This window comes from Chaetodon auriga, chromosome 11 (genome assembly GCF_051107435.1).
Source record: "Chaetodon auriga isolate fChaAug3 chromosome 11, fChaAug3.hap1, whole genome shotgun sequence".
Classification (NCBI taxonomy): domain Eukaryota; kingdom Metazoa; phylum Chordata; class Actinopteri; order Chaetodontiformes; family Chaetodontidae; genus Chaetodon; species Chaetodon auriga.
The window spans coordinates 25,415,313-25,432,074 of record NC_135084.1 but is presented as its reverse complement, the minus strand read 5'-3'; the positions used below and the strand labels follow the sequence as shown (position 1 = coordinate 25,432,074).

General features: G+C 43.6%; 1 protein-coding gene across 1 annotated transcript; it reads right to left on the bottom strand.

Moving 5' to 3' along the window:
• Positions 1–1,709: 1,709 nt before the first annotated feature.
• On the bottom strand, positions 1,710–7,573 carry LOC143328291 (ankyrin repeat domain-containing protein 1-like). Its single transcript, XM_076743362.1, has 9 exons — positions 7,474–7,573; positions 6,499–6,681; positions 5,190–5,318; positions 4,879–4,986; positions 4,555–4,653; positions 4,373–4,471; positions 4,066–4,164; positions 3,794–3,892; positions 1,710–2,942 (listed from the first exon to the last, which is right to left on the bottom strand). Exons 1-9 carry the CDS (start codon positions 7,498–7,500, stop codon positions 2,850–2,852), a joined length of 936 nt encoding a protein of 311 aa, XP_076599477.1. The 5' UTR covers positions 7,501–7,573; the 3' UTR covers positions 1,710–2,849.
• Positions 7,574–16,762: the final 9,189 nt, after the last annotated feature.

Genomic DNA, 16,762 nt, shown 5'->3' with positions numbered 1-16,762 from the left:
TTAGGTGAGAGAGGGAGCTTCAGTGAGGGAGGAGCGAGGATTACAACAGAATATCAGTTGGTGCAGTGTCTTTCTACCTGAATGCTGATGTTAACTTTATTCTTATCGCTAGAGTATTTCCTGTGTGTGTGTGTGTGTGTGTGTGTGTGTGTGTGTGTGTGTGTGTGTGTGTTTGTGTGTGTGTGTGTGTGTGTGTGTTCTGGGGACATGAATCATCAATCATTAGGGGAGCTTCCTTATGAGGACAAAACACAAGTCGCTATAAAATAAATCAGGTGAAATCAAGAAACACGTGAAGGAGTAGTCTGACTCCCATTCGTAACTCTAATGTAAAAAGCTGTATAGGAAGTCAAATATCATTCATAATCCTAAAAAAACACAAGACCTCACATGAACTCTGTACATTGCTTTTCCAAAGTGAGTATTCCAGTGTGCCTACTTTCAACGCAATGCAACAAAATGTTTTGTTTTTATGTAGTGAACTCAACACACTTGTAAAAGAGGGCTTGTTCCTTAATATGTTCCTTCCAACTGTAATTAAAGTTTGAGTGCCTGACAAACATCCTGACCTCCTTTGCATATTTGGTAAACAAAGTAAAAGTACGCCTACTTGTACCACACTGTGGATATACTCCACTACAAGTAAAAGTCCTGCAAGCAAAACTATATTTAAGTAAACATATCTAAGCGTCATAAAAGAGAAATGAAATATATTGTGCAGTGAAATTTTCCCTGTCAGCGCTTTACTATTAATTCTGCTGTTTCTCCATTAATATTACTGCTGCATTCATTTAATATTGCTCCCACTTTCAGACTTGCTGTCTGTCCAAACACTACATTAAATCAAGGCGTGGGTCATTTGATTACATGCCGGCCACAAAGTTCTTCTGTTGTTTCAGATACTGGTACTCAGTCAGTGTCTCAGATCACCGTGAGAACTCAGCTTCTGCTGGCAGCCATTTGTTTGTTTGTGTCTCAATGTACAGGCTGGATTTACTGAGTCTGTTGAGTTCTCGCTCTCAAAAAAACATAAGAGCTTAAATTCAAAGTCAGCTTTATTCAGTCAATCCATAAATACAAGTAGAAATGTACAATAAAATAAAAAATAAATCTGATTAACATCCATATGTGTGGACCTGTTTTATCCACATTAACACTTGTCAAACATCCTCTGAACCAACTGTGACTGTTCAGCATCTTCCCTCTCACACTCTCTCTGTGAATCTGGAGAAAAGAGGAAAAACATTCCCAAAATATCTTGACTGCACCAACACCAAGGAGGCCAGCAGCTGGATGTCAGGGTCAGGCTGCGGCAGAGCTTCGGCTGCTTGAAGCTTATTTGTTCTGTCACTGAGGCGACCTTTGATAAGCTGTCTGGAAGACGAACTTGAACTAAAGGCCTAAATGTCTAGACTAAATCAAGATCTGCAGCAAATCAGATCGAGCTGCTTTTGGCTCTGAAATAATAAACTGGAACTAATTTTCAAAATAACAAATGATGTTTGGAATTTGATGGAAATAGTTTTATTGCACCCGAGACCGAGACGAGTCAGAATAGGTGAGACTTGATGTGGAAAAGTGTGAACATCAAACACACTTTCTCAGCTGTAGGTTTAAAGCAGATTCAAATCAGCTGACTTCTGAAGGACATGTGATCATGCATGTTGCTGCAGTGTCTGATGTAGTTTTGCATTTTGCAGTCTTGGTATTATTTCTTCTATAAAGAAACTAAAAAACAGTCAAAGAAAGCGGAAATCTACAGATCACCAGCATCAATACAGGAAGTGTAAGTAGAGGGATTCCTCTCAACCTGATCCACAAACGTCCTTTGTCCTGTTTCATCTCTCAGTCTTAAAATGCGTAAGACCAAATAACTCATCTGAATGTTTAAGTATAACGACACACATCATCTTCCGGCAAGAGGAGACTTTGTTTCTCCCGTTTCTAACTTTTCACACTGAGCTCAAATAAATAAACAAAACAAAATAAATAATTTCAGTTTTCTACTGGAATCGGCCGACGGACTCTGAAGCAGCGTCTCCTAGTTCTGAGTTAGTAAATTAAAATCAGTAAAGTCTAAGTTTAAAATCTGACCATTAAAAAAATCATTAACCCAACTACAGTGAAACTCCAGACAGCCACTCAGTTATTGAATATATGCTGTTTAAATAAAGCTGTCAAATCTGATCAATCAAATACTGACAGCTGTTAGAAATCAATAAATACATCATCTTCTCGATGCAGCGTCGCTGACTTCAGCTCAGCTGAAAGTAAAAGACGTCTTCACGTCGTCAGCCGAGACATTGTCCAGCAATATTTGGCGATTGATGAATCTATCCGTGCTAATAATCACGTTATCAACAACATCCTGATTAGATTTCACATTATTGATCAAAGGCTCCTCACGTCCCTGCTGCCATCTGTCTTTGCACAGGACGTGTACATCGATGTGCTCATTTAACGTCTCATGAGAAGAACCTTGCGAGCGGCACTCAGGTAAGATGCTGGACGGATGCCTACTCAAATTCCTGCCAGGGGAGGAGGTAACATCAGCTCAGGTGCGATGAGGCAACGTTATGACTAATGCTCTCTTTGTTAAGAGATCCTCCAGCACTCAGAGCCAACTTTAGATTACAAACAGTTTGTTCCCTGAGGGGTTAACAAGCCTCTAAATAAAATAATCAGACAAAAAACGTGTGTGCTTCATGAACTGCAGCATGGAAATGATTAGAGTGGGCTAGAAAAATACAAGATACTTCCTTCTTCTACCATGTTTTCCTGATAAAGCAGCACATCCAGGTGGCTGAGTCTCATGCTGAATTCCTGGTTGTACTGGAATGTGTTGGGTTCTACTGGTTGGGTCTGTCCTGGCTGAAGTTGCACAGGAGGCTCTTGGCTCCGTTCTGCCATGAATACAGCGTCTCCATCGGGGTTTTTCCATCCTGCGCAGGACAAACAAACACATCACACTGCAAATCAAAACTGGAAAGCTGAAGATTTTATTCTTAAGATTCACTCCTGTAGATCAGCCAGGTGCAGTGCGGCGGGTCTTCAGCTCCAGCAGCGCTCCAGACGGAGGACTACTGTTGGTGTCGTGTGTGTTTCAGTTTGCAGACGTTGGAGCTTACTGGGCTACTTGCTTGTACACGTTTAAGTGTGAAGAATTTAATAAACATAATTAGCAGCTGTGCCTGAGGACGTTACACACCTGCAGCCCTAAAAAGAGTCTCATCATTTCACAACATAAATACTGAACAGTTGACATGATAAATGGGACAGTGGTGTGCCCTGGGCAGATATAATCAATTCACCAGTGGTGGAAAGCAACTACTTCCATTTGATGCACTTTTACTCTTTCTCCACCACATTTCACACAAAAATGTTGTATTTTTTACTCTCATTTTGAAGGCAGCTAAGTAAATGACTTGAATTAGATCTTCTACTACCACAACCTGTTCTGCAGGTGTGCAGATCTACGCAGAAAACAGAGATGCAGCTCTTCTTTAGCATCATCATCATCAAGGGGCCATCAAAACCCTTCATCCTCAGGATTCATCCTCAGAAGAACACTGAGTATCCACAGCAAGTTTAGCTGAAAAATCCATTAGAGTTCAAAAGGCTAAAGCATTTTGGAAATCCTACGTATGTCAGTTGGGCACTGGTCAAATGACAGAAAGTGAAAATGTTTCCGTTGATGGTAACTGGAAACTAGTGAGATTATTGGGCATGTTTTCAGAGGATGAGTGAAGCTCTGCAGTATCCTGCATGTGCTGAGGGGCTGTTCAGTACTTACACAGTTCTTGGTGTTGAGACTGGCCCCGTACATCATCAACAGCTTGATCATCCTGAATCTGTTTATTCTCACGGCATCGTGCATGGGCGTGTCTCCGTCCTTCAGCAGGGCAGTAAAAAGATATTCAGCACAGGTAATGGTTTCTCAGTCTGAATGAGAAAAACCTCGACGTATCATCACTGTGTTTCTCTCACTGTGTAATGAGCAGCAGTGTGACAGCTGTCGGGCCAAATGTTTTCATTATTTGTACAGGAGTTGGACACAGTCCTTACTCTGTCTTTGGCGTTGACGTCCGCGCCGCAGTGAATGAGATGCTCGGCACACTCACAGTGTCCTGTCCTCACGGCAACGTGGAGAGGAGTGCTGTGCAGCTGAGGAGAGGAGAGGATTTCAGCTTTCCCGATGTGAGAAAAACACCCAGACATGTCACTAACACCACCACCAGATGGTGCCAAAGAATTCACATAACCAGCACATATTGTTTGACCTGAAGTTACACATGAGGGAGTAAGAAGATAGTATTTCTCTGACAGCAGAGGCGATCTGAAGTAACCCCTCTTCCATGGGCTGCGTACCAACCTTGTCTCTGTAGGTGAACTTGGCTCCCTGGTCGAGGAGGAGCTGCAGAGCGGGCAGGCTGCCTCCTCTGCAGGCCCAGTGCACCGCTGTGGACTCCAGCTGAAACACACTCCACTGTTAGCCTGACTGCGTGTGTGTGAGGTGCAATAAGACTTAAAGTGCAGGCTTTTTAAACCTCTCACCTTGTCTTTTTTCTCCAGGGCTGCACCGGCCTCCAGCAATCTTTTCATGACCTCCACGTGTCCTTTGAACGAGGCTTTGTGCAGAGCTGTTCTCTGGAACTGGACAAGATTTGACAAGTTTCCTTTTTAATAGCTCAGGAACAGTTTCTTTACGCCACAGTTCATGACCCAAAAGCAAAATAACGCTAAGAGAGCAAAACATAAAGTGCATTTCAGGATTAAGGCTATGATTATCAGCCTATAAGGTTTTTTTTTTTTTTCTTTTATAAAAGCAGGATTTTCTAGATGTGCATTAGCATATTTGAATGCGATTTTGACACTCACATGGTCGGCTACATTGGGGTTCCCTCCATCAGCGAGGTACTTCTCCACCACGGGCAGTTTGTTCTCCAGAGCTGCAGTCAGAAGCAGCTGCTCATCCACCGTCTCCGGCTGGAAGGAACATGTGAAAAATAAGGGAACAGTTTACAACAATGAATAATCATTTTTCAATGTGACTGAATAATTTTCATGGAAACAGTCCAAAAATAATATAACATAAACTAACATCATAACCGTGAACGCGCTCCTCTCATGACAAGCTAAGTTAATGTTTGTTTGCTGAGTAATGAAAGAAATGAAGAACAGAATCTGACCACAGGCTCAGGCTCTGGTTGCTGTTTCTTGTGGATGGGAGCCTTCCTCTCCTTTCTCCTCTTCCTCAGCTGCAGGATGTTGAACAGGTCATCCACCGTCTCCAACTTCAGCCGGCCGTTTTTATCGGTCTGCCAGGGCAGCGAGAAGACAGAGGACTTCAAACATCAAACCAAAACCGTCAGAACGAGAGACGGAACGTGCACACTTTCATATATTGATATTAAATGATGGTGGTGTTTGGACCTGCATCCTGAAAACACTGAAATTACATTGATGTGTTTGTTCTTCCCTAATAAACTTTCAGTGCAGTAACTAATGTCAGTACCCTCATTATGAGGTTGACAGTTTTAACCCTGAGTAGATTATGACCAATAAAGACATGTTGTACTCTCAATGGCCTGAAGGTGGCAGCACAGACCAAGCGACAACCCCAGGAGGCAGTAACAACCTTCCAGACTGTGTTGACCTTGTCTTAGTACAACACCAGTGGAGACAGTGGAGTCAAATAGTTTGTGCTGTGTGTCATTTGAAGTGTAATGTTCATTAATCATTCCATATTTACCTGTGATGAAGTACTTCAATAAAAACTAATATAAAGCAGCAGCCTGAGCTCAGTGGACGTGCTGCACTGAGGACTGTGATGGAGGTTTGTGGAGCTAAAGTACAACTTTGGGGTACATATACTTACTGGAGTACTTCTCAGTTTTATGTTATTTTATACTTCTACTCTTCGTCCTTTCTGCTGCTACATTTCTTCTTACGCCTCAGATAAATGATCTGACAGCTGTTATTGACCATTTACAGATTTTCCACAGAAAACTTGATTGGTTTATAGAACTGAATCATATAAAGCAGCTCCACCTCAAAAACACCTCAAACAGTACTTCTTCCATGCGAACGCATCAATGATATTTATCTTAGAACTGACAGGACTTGCGGGTCAGCTGATAACACTTCCTTACTTTTACTTCAGTAAAATTGTCACCGCAGAACTTTTACTTCTAATGGAAGTATTTCATAGTATGTTGTGGTATTGCTGTCAACCACCACTGCAAACTATTATTCCTACTATTTCTATTGTTAGTACCAATATTACTTTACTGTTGCTGCTTCTGATGCAGCTGCTAATGATTCCTTTTACCTCTGAAAGGTCACTCGTGCCACAGTTGCTGCTCCTTAAATCTAAATATTTCCATTCACATTAGCGCTAACAGAGCTCCTTCTGTATGTAGCTCAGTAGCTGCTGACACTCACTGCTCTGCTGACCCTGGAACAGCACTGCGGCTGTCGTTATCTGTGTGTTCTTACACTGAGAGCTGCCACGCTGACTTCCTCCTGTTCGCCGCTGCTGTCGTTCTCCTCCGAAACATCTCCACCCACCAGCTCCCTGTGGGACCTGCGGTCATCCTGCTTCTCTTGATTGACAGCCGCCTCGTACACGCCCCCTTGGAAGTCGTCCGCCTCTTTGCCCTCTGACCTCTTACCGGACACCTGCAGAAGAGATGGAGATGTTGTAAAGCTGGTTTAAAGTGTGCTGAATTTTCATAAAACCATCATAAAAGTCTGAATCTCTGTTTGAACTTGTGAGTATTTTCTTTACACTCTGTGTGGGGAAAATTCAAAGGTAGAAATGAGTTTGGGAAAAGTTTTCAGAGTGTTCAGATCCCAGCACTAACGTCTTCATGTGAGCTCAGCAGGAGAGCTTTTGTTTTGTGTTGGTCTGCAGTCAAACACATGAGCAGCTCTCAGCATTCCTGCTGCTGACGAAGGGATGTGAACGCACCACAGCTCCAACACACGTCCACGCTTTAATGAGTTACAACTGTTTATATGTTACTGAATGACTCGTGTAATCGTTTGAACTGCTTTCAATGGTTCTTCCTGAGCTTTAATCACTGCAGAGGAAAAGCCCTCCATTCAGGTATTGAGTAAAAAGTATTAAGGTGAAATGTGCTGAATCAACAATTCTAATGATCCTCAGTGATCAGTTTGGTATTTGATGACTTTGATGTTTAATTACTTCCATCAGATCTTAAGTCAAATAAATCACGATACATTCTGTTGATTACTGTTAACAGTTAGCTCATCCTAAGCATCATCTGTCTCCAGCAGAGCGTCACTTTCTCCATTATTTTCTTATTTCAGTATGTGAACAACTCTTTTCTAAAAAACGTAATTTCTTAAGCAAATGAGATAATAAAGCAAAATCAATTTTGTAGCTTCTCATTTTTCTTACTTTCCTCATCTACAGTAAAAAATCCCGCAGCTCCTTCTCGGTCTTACCAGTTCCTCGACGCTGTGCAGTCCCATTCTCCTTTGTGATGTGAAGTAGTTCAACAGCGCTGTGGGTGACTGGAGGAAGAGTTAAGTCCAGTGGTCTTCTGCTGGAGGTGGTCAGTGTCTCTCCGTCTGTCTCTTCTGTCAGCAGCCGGAGCCTCGGCCTCTTTTATAGCCCTGTCAGACCTCCACTCAGATCACATTACCGTCCTCATGTGCTCATTTGGTGTGCTCAGTGGCACCAGCATCACCCCCCATCTCCATACGCAGCCCCTCCGACCATCACTTCTGCCCAGTTTGGGCTGCTGCTGGCTTCTACGTCATCATGCAAAGATGGAGTTGAGGTAAGACGCGTCACTCTGCCTGATACTCTGATGGTGATCGCATGTGGGCTGTGAGACATTGACAGTTTAATGGGATGACACTGAAGAAATGCAGACATTGAAGGACAGCTTTTCTGCAGTTTGGGCCGGCAAACGGTTTCTTAACCATTTGTTCAAAAGTGAGAACAAAAGCATCCAAGTTATTACTGAAACTGAGTGATGCAAACGTTCAACTTAAACCTACAGCACAAAACTTAAACGTATGAGCAATTGTACAAAAGCAGTTTGGATAATTTTGTTAAAATGAGGATTTGTGTGTGATTAGCGAGAATTCACTCAGTAGTTTGAAACAGCACAATGTTTTCAATTTAACGGCAGTGACAAAGCCGTTAGAACTTATTACTGGAAAAGACCACAAAATGCAGGTTTGTGGGTGGAAAGAGATTCATAGAAAACATATGTGACAATGAAGAACATAAAAATGTTCCCCTTATTGGCTAGAACGTCCAAAACCACAAGCTCCTGCTGCCTTCTTCTCTTAACGAGCCAAACTTCCCGCTCCAGTCTGTCGAGCTTAAATGCAAGTGTTTAACGTTTGTTTGCTCTTTTCCAGTGACTGAGCAAAGCAAAGAACAGGTACAGACATTCTAGTCCTTTTCCAGAATAAAAGTCCCCTCTCTGATGTTGGTCAGTTGCAGAAGGAGAGCACATGCATTAAGGTCAACGTCCTTATTTAGTAAACCAGTTTTTCTTTTCTGATGGCTGCGGAGTGATTCATCGTCTCAGACACACACAGTCTTTGGCAGCGTCACGCCGGGCATGCGGCCACAGACATGCAGTGATATCACTGTGAGCGGACAGGTTCATGGTGGTTGAGAAATAAATAGTCACACTTCCAAACATCCTGCAGCCAATCACAGATCAAGGTCAAAGGTCAGCGGGATGCCTGCCTGTCTGACTGACAGCCGGCTGACGTCATGTCAGGTGCTTTCTGTCCTGCTGTTAAACGTGGTCAAACTAAATATTTCACATGTCAGAGCGATGTACAGTTCGCACTCTGACAGTGATGACACCTGGCGGTATGTGACGGTCACGAGCTGCGTGAGCTCACTGTTCACCAATCAGGAGCCAGAGAGTGAAGATGTCAGCTGTAATGTATGAAATAATGTAATGTAACTTAACTTCAAAGATATTTTTCTGTTTATTTATTGTAACGTTCTGAGGACACAGAATACACATAATAAAACAAATGAAGTCAAGAAGAACTGAGAACTGAGTTCCAGACAAAGACATCACAATAATCAGTGTGTCAAATCAAAGTGGCTTCTTTTCTTCTTCTCTGAGACCCTTCACATCAAACTGAGCCGTGGCTCTCGTGTCTGCAGCTGTGTCGTCCACGTCGGACCCGTCAGTTCCTCTCAAAGTGAACTCATAGCCGTGAGCTATTTTTGAAACTGACCTTGTGACTGAAATAGACGGTAAAATGGGGAAAATGTTTTGGATGGAGACCTTCAGAGCTGTTTGCTGCAGCAGAGTGAAGTTCGGCGTGGTTGAACAGCAGGCCCGAGGGCGGCGTGCGTCGACCTTAGCCTTGAATTATGAACCTTGTGTCACAGTCATCAGTTAATATTTAAGGTATTTGAATAAAAGGACATTTGACAATAATTACTGTGTGATTTTTCTATCCTGACATCTTTCAATCATGTTCACACTAAGCTGGCAAAAATACTTCTTTTTCTCTCAGTTTTGGCCTTCTGTCCACAGTCTTTGCACGTTTATGACTGACATTATGAGGAAACACAGTCCATGAACATATGTGCAAATGTTCACACGGAACGTACCTGCGAAATGTTTTCCATTAGTTTTTTCCTTCACTAATCCGCTCGTAGAAACTGAAGCTTCTTTTGTTGCATGTTTACTTTATCAACATCTAACAAAACTAAAATCTTTACCTAACCTTGACTGAAGTGCTTTTCTTGCCGAAACTGAACCACAGGAATCGTATTTTGTACGTCCAGCAGCCATTGATGCAGGCAGCCATTCTATTACATTACTACAAATTAGTAGAATATTAATGTAATTTCTAGGAGACAGGGTTGCATTGAGGAACAGCTGTTTCGGAGTAGCAGCTTCAGATTTTAGGGTGGATGAGGAAAGCTCAAACCGTGTGTTGTATTAAAACAGTGTGATGACTGAAAGAAGGTTGTTACCCAGCTGACGCTCAGCAGAGCGACAGAGCGCCACACGTTGGCTGAAAAGCAAACAAAGAAGGAGAGATTCAAACCTTTTTCTTTTTCTGGCTCAGCTGCAGCTCTGTCGGCGCTCCAGAGTCCACAGGAAATGTTTGAGGAGCAGAGCGTCTTCAGCAGCCGCACACTGTAATTCAGTGTTGTTTTTACAGGCGTATTGAATACATGTTTGCAGATCATTTCTATGTGCTAACAGATGCTTTGTGGCCGTACAACCATACATTACGCTAACATTCTCTGTGATCGCTCTTTCTAAGTGATCACTGCTGTCGTGATCACACAAAGCGACATGATCCACAGCAACAGGCTGCAACCAAACTTTAGAGGCGTCACCTGAGAAACCGAAACAGAAAAATGTGTAAATGAGAAAGACGGTGAGACTATCCCTTCATTCTTTCCTTCTTTTCTCAAACATGAAAAACTAGTTTCGCTGTGGATGTGTCAGCACATAGTCAGAGAGGAGAGCTGCTGGGGTGTAAAACCCTCGACTGAGAGGCTCTGCTCACCGTGGACAAACACATCCAGGACGGGCTGAGGCCACGTCCGGTGGACGCTGACAGGCAGACTGGATGCAGTGTAAGCAGTCACCTGTTTCTTTACACTGAAAAACCTGTTAGACCTTAAAACAAACACGCATGAGTGGACTTAAAATAATCCAGCTTCATTGGATTCAAGCACAATCAAAACAACTTCCCCAATATTTCCTGCCATCAGCAGCACCGAACATAACTTACAAACAGGCCTGAAGAGGAGGTTTATTCATTTATTTTGGTGCCGTGATGAACCTGTGATGGCCCCGCTGACAGCTCCACGGCTCCATCAGGAGCACCAGCAGTGAGACCAAATAAAAAAGGTGCAGCTCACCAAAATAAAGTCCCTTGAATCTATTTCAGCTGCCTCCTCTCAAACACAAAGCTCAAATCCCTCTCTTATATTTGTCAGCAGCCTAAGGTCGAGTGTGAAGATGACACTATCTTTATATGTGTGTGTGTGTGTGTGTGTGTGTGTGGGTGTGTGTGTGTGTGTGTGTGTGTGTGTGTGCGTGCGAGCTCCTTGCAGCCTGGTCAGCAGCGTGCCGGTAGTCTAAGACTGGTTTGGCGTTAAACCCAGAGGGATAATTCATCGGATTCTGTAATTATAAATAGGTCCCGTGCAGAATTCCTTCTCTGGAAATATATCTAGTTTACTCTATTATTAGCCGCGTAAATCCTCCTCTCACCCAGTATCCTCATTCGAGGGGTGGGGGTCACCGCATCTGTGAGATCGATTGCAGCGTCTCAGCAGTGTTTACGAGTGTGTCATCGTATGAAGATAATCCTTCACTCAGAGAGACAAACCGTCCGGTTGTAATTCACAATGCTGTTTGCTGTCTGACAAGCGCCCGCGGGCTCGGCGGCCCCCGACCGTCCTCTGTCCATCTGCCTGAAAGAGCTGTAACTCTGACAGGGATGAAATGTAAAGGTAATTTGTCACACTGCTGCCATGTTTTTCAGAAGAGACGGGAAGGAGGCGAATGACAGCAGAGATGGGACGAGATAAAAAGCGACACGAAGCTTATGGTGGTGGAAAGATAACGCTCAGTCATGTGAGACGCTGTGGATGCTGCGATGTGTCGGGCGGCAGTTTAAATGAAATGGCCCACTATCTCACGGATTTACGTTCACGTTGGACAGTTTCACCCGTCAGGATTTACATCCAGTGCAAACATTTAGTGCAAATGCAGGAAGCAGAGTAATGCTATTTGTCCAGAGAGGCAGAGAGTAAAGGTGTGGACTGGCAAAAGGAAACTGGAAGTTGTGGCGCTCTTTGGCCCACAGAGGGAGAATCATGTCCGACATGTTCAGATCTAAGACAGACATGAAGCTTTGGAGGTTTAACTAACAACACAGCACATGTGAGTCTTTCATCTACTGCACTGATGATGCACAGAGAGGCTGCAGGACCCGGAGGTTCAGGTGTTCCCTCCAGGAAATAACTCGTGGAAATAAAGTTTGTTGCTAAGCAGCGCCAGCCGAAACTTGGTTTCCTGGAAAACAACTTATTTGTTGCCAGGCAACATTATCTCTTTACCGTGTTGGGAGCCGCTGGGAGGCTTTCAGCATGTGGAATAAAACAGTTCAGCTTTGGAGTTATGAGTCAGGCTTATTAACATGTTCATCAGCGGGTCTGTTGTGACACAGAGGAGCTGCAGAGTCAGACATGAGACGGAAAAGGAAATAAGTTCACATTTATGTTATTGTGTGTCACATTTTCAGTGCAGTGGAGGCCGACATGGAGCAGAATGAAAGCAGAAAGCGTCAGTGGTTGAGCCCTGATTTCCTCTTTAAAGCAGCTGTAATCAATATTTTTAGAATAACAATGAATTGAATGAAAGTGTGATGAACCAACAGAGCCTCCAGAGGATCATCAGCTGAACCTGCAGCTGCTCTCAGCGGAGCTTTATAGAGACTTTCAGCTCATTGTTTATCTGTCTGAACACGACTTCACTGTTCTGTTCAACCTCATTGCATCATTTTCAGGGAAGAAGCTGTAAAAAGCCTCTGAACTCGACCTGCTGAGCAGCAAACAGCAGCAGACTCAGTCAGAGACGAGCCAGATGTTTCCCTCAGGAGGAGGTGGAGGAGACCAAAAACAGAGCGACAAGAGAGGGAACGCTGGACTGACAGAAAGGCTCCGAAGCTGCTGAATGCATAAACAAACAAGGTAAACATTCAACACATCAGCATCAACACATTCATTGCAGCTTTAAATTTGCATCAGTGATTTTTACATGTGTTAATTTTTTTTTTGTCATTGAAAGAAAGGAAAAAGGTCTTTGAAGGTGTCACAGAAACCCTGAGCACTGACACAGACACAAACCAATCTGTGCATGCATGAACGCAAAAAGGCGACACTAGCTGGATGCTAATGTGCTGTTACGGTAAGTCTGTGGCTCTTTTTGTGTCGTGTCGCAGACTTCAGCCACCGTCGCTGTCTGACAATAGAAGTACAGTGATCTCTCTCACGACGCGCTCTGAGGTTCCTGATGCAGACGGATGTGTTGGGGCAAACATGGCCGTCGTGTTTTTCCTCCCCATGTGAGCATGTGTTTTTGCTCTGTGACTGGATGCATGTGCGTGTGACACAGAATGTGTTGATGCTACAGTTTATGACTGTGAGAATGAGGTCAGCTTGGATGTTGTGGCACGAGTCCGAAGGGATACAAGCTGCTGGTCAGTCTGTCCCCCACCCCCACCCCCACCCCCGACCCCCCCAACCCCCTGCATATAAACACTTCCTGTGTGAACACTAATAGAGCTCAAGAGTGAAACATTTCGATGTGTATTAATAGACACAGAGAGCTTAAGGAGACTAATGATGGTCTTTAAGATGGTGGAGATGTGTCGAGATCAAGCACAGGTGTCACACTCGCTCGTGCACAAACACACAAACACACACGACACACACACAAGCACAAGAATGTATGCATGCATATTTCAGCTTATATGGACACCCATAAAAGCTGCTTATCAGAGAGATTCACTGCTCAAGGTCACAGGGTAGCTGCGTGTGTGTGTGTGTGTGTGTGTGTGTGTGTGTGTGTGTGTGTGTGTGCGCACGCGCGCATGCATGTGTGTGTGATCATCCGATCATCCTCATAAAAGTGGGGGCAAAGTTCAAGTGCAGTGAACCAGCACCTGCTGTAACCAGACACACACACACACACACACACACAGTCGTGTTCCCATCACTTCTGAAGACATTACATAGACTTACATTCATTTCTGGTAACATCACCACCACCGTCCTGACGACGTCTTCACCCTAAAATGTAATAATTTCCATCATGGGGACATTTTGTGTTTTGTCCCCATAAGGAAGGCGAGTCCCCACAATGTGACTGTGTAAACAAACTTATGTCCCCACAACATGAGGAATACACGTCCACACACACACACACACACACACACACACACACACACACACACACACACACTGCTACACAACACCCTGTACGAGTTATTTCTGTCTGACGCCTCTGATGATAAATAATCCATATTCTTTTATTCTGTTCTGATCTCCTTCACGGAGCAGATTAACAAACTGAAGTCCAGCTGTGGAGAAAAGTTCAGGAAAGTTCATCAACTGCTGCTCACAACTCAAAGAGAGGATCCATTTAAAACACGTGCATTTTTATACTATTCTAATTACACTGTACAGTTAGGATGTTTTTATTGTCATCGCAGCACTTTTTATACATGACAGGGAACAAAAAGAGGCAGGCTACTGTACTCAGGTCCCAGAGCAGGTAACGCCAATAATAAGTGGCCTACATTTATAATTTATATGTAGATGAGCGTCTCTCCAGAACATATAGGTCAAGACTTGCAGCCTGCCTCTTCTTATACAGTGAGACAGCAGACAAACACCCAGAAAGACTCAGTTTTCTTGTGCAGTTTGGATTTTTAGCTGCATTTGTTCAGCTGTATATTTTCCATCAAATAAAGACATTAACTGCTAAACGTTTTCTTTCTTTCTTTCTTTTTTTAACACTTCAAGATTTTGCAGCTTAATGACTTCATGTTGTAGGTTGTCAGTCTCATCAGCTGGTTCCACATTAAACAGCAAACATGTTAGTTCCTTTTGTTGACTCTTCACGTCCTGAAACTTCTCGCCGAACGCTTGAAGAAGTTTCCACACTCAGCAGCAGATTCAGATGTCAGCACATGCACAGTGTTTTTTCATTTTTTTATTTCACTTTTTCACTTTTATTTTTATTTCACTTCATATGGTGACACAGTTGACAGCAGAGAGCCGAGAAGCTGCTGGAGCTCAACTCTGTGAATTATTCCAGACACGGACACTCTAGACCAGTTTGACTTTGTCCGGTGTTAGCAGGTCCTCAGCAGCAACAAGTTCTCCTTCTGAATGAGGCTTCAGCTTCTCAGCTATTAGCTCACTCAGCACAAACCTGCCTGCAGAACACTGTCTCTGTCAGGATGAGGTCTGAAAGCTGCTTGTTGGGCATCAAAGTCCACTGAAGAGGGTCAACTTTATCCAAGAGCATTTGTCCTGCAGCTCATCCAGTTTTGCATGTTTCAAGCTGTAATGACTCTTGAGAATCGGCCTTTTCATCACTGTGAGCTTGTTCCCACAAACTAGCTTCGTCACACTGGTTCGCTTTTTACTTCAACAAAAAAAAATACTGTTTATATACACACACACACGCATGCAAGAGCATGAGTCTCTCCATTAAAGACCTTAATCGTTTCTCAGTTGCCAGTGGTTATTATAGTGACATCACTTCAGTTGCTGCTCCACATGCTGTGAACAGACTCTGGTGCCAAAGCAGACATGGGGGGGACAATCCTTTGGCATGTGTATGTGTGTGTCTGGGGGTGTGTGTTTTCATGGATCTGTGTCCACAAGAATGCCAACTGCTCGCCATGAACAGGTGGAGCGAGCGCAGTAACGGGGCGTCAGAGGCCGTGTGGTGAGGAAAGGCTCACCGACACCAAACAGCAGCTTCAGAGGGATCAGCGCTGATCCTCAGGTTCAAGGTTAAAGATGGGGGGGGGCTGATGATGGTCAGAATAATAAGGAAATGCGCTGCCAGAGATAAATGCTTTTCGTGGGACTCGTCTCTGAGGTTTGTGCCATGCAAGGTCAGGAATGATAACGTGTATAATAACAAGCGTTGCTGGTTTATTCCGTTCCACTGGTTCTCGTGGCCTTTCTTGCTCTTTTAATCCGAGTAGGAGCTGCACTCATATCCCGTCTTTACAGTATTTGTGCTGTCTTGTGAGAAGTCGCTCAATATTTGTCGTCAGATTCTATTTAAGATGTTTCCTGCACCTCGTGAACATAAGCAAGGTTGTAGCTTTAGCTTTAGCTTATGACTTAAGAGCTTTTCATTCATAAGAGCAGGAGTTGTTTCTGCTTACAAAAGTTTTACAGTGAAATGTTCAAGGATAAAATGTTTGGATTTTTGAACAACCTGGTGGACATTTCTGTTTCTTCTTCTTATTATTATTATTATTATTTCATCAGTGTGGAGGTTTGATCCATCCTCTGTTACACTGACTCTGCTGCCCGTGAGCATATCTGTGGTCAGAGCTGCAGCGTTGAGGGAACTCCATGCATTGCTGCCCATCACGCCCTGAAAATAATCCCAGTTTGGTATTTTCTGACTCAGCTGCTGTTCAGCTGCTGCATGCTTCATCCACAGGGCAGGGCTCACAACCCGGACATTTGGCCACACTGAGGACAAAACAAGGTTAAATTTAAACACGATTGACACAGAATAGTCGATCAGTGGATGTTGATGGGGTAGAGGGAGTGACGGACTCTGAGATTTCTATTGGAAAAGTCTTAGTCGCTGTTCTGGAGAAAACTAGAAAGTGGTGATACAAATCCCACATTTCATAAATACTAGTTAAAAACTAAGAAGTGTTACAGACCAACAGGCTCAATTCACTGACAAACTACAGCAGGTGTTTCTTTCTGTAACTGCAGTCAGTTATGAACATAAGTAGCCAATAATCAGTTTCCCAGCATCCTTTTATTACAACTCTTCTGTGCTGCAACCAGCAGGAGTGACTTGGATTTTGTTAAAACTGCAGAGACAAAGTGCAAAAGTGAAAACAGGCTTATATTTTGCCAAGGCTGGGTCTGGCTAGCATCAGTCAATCAATGACCTTTGATGTCCATGGAAGAAACACTGAGCTGTGATTTCAGGGCTTG

Bases quoted from the DNA above. Each gene is read 5' to 3' on its own strand.
- LOC143328291 (XM_076743362.1), bottom strand. From the start codon at position 7,500: ATGGGACTGCACAGCGTCGAGGAACTG. The intron at 5,319-6,498 runs GTAAGAACACAC...CTGCCCTGGCAG, and splicing joins TCAGCGTGGCAGCTCTCAGT to ACCGATAAAAACGGCCGGCT. The intron at 2,943-3,793 runs GTAAGTACTGAA...TGTCCTGCGCAG, and splicing joins GTCTCAACACCAAGAACTGT to GATGGAAAAACCCCGATGGA.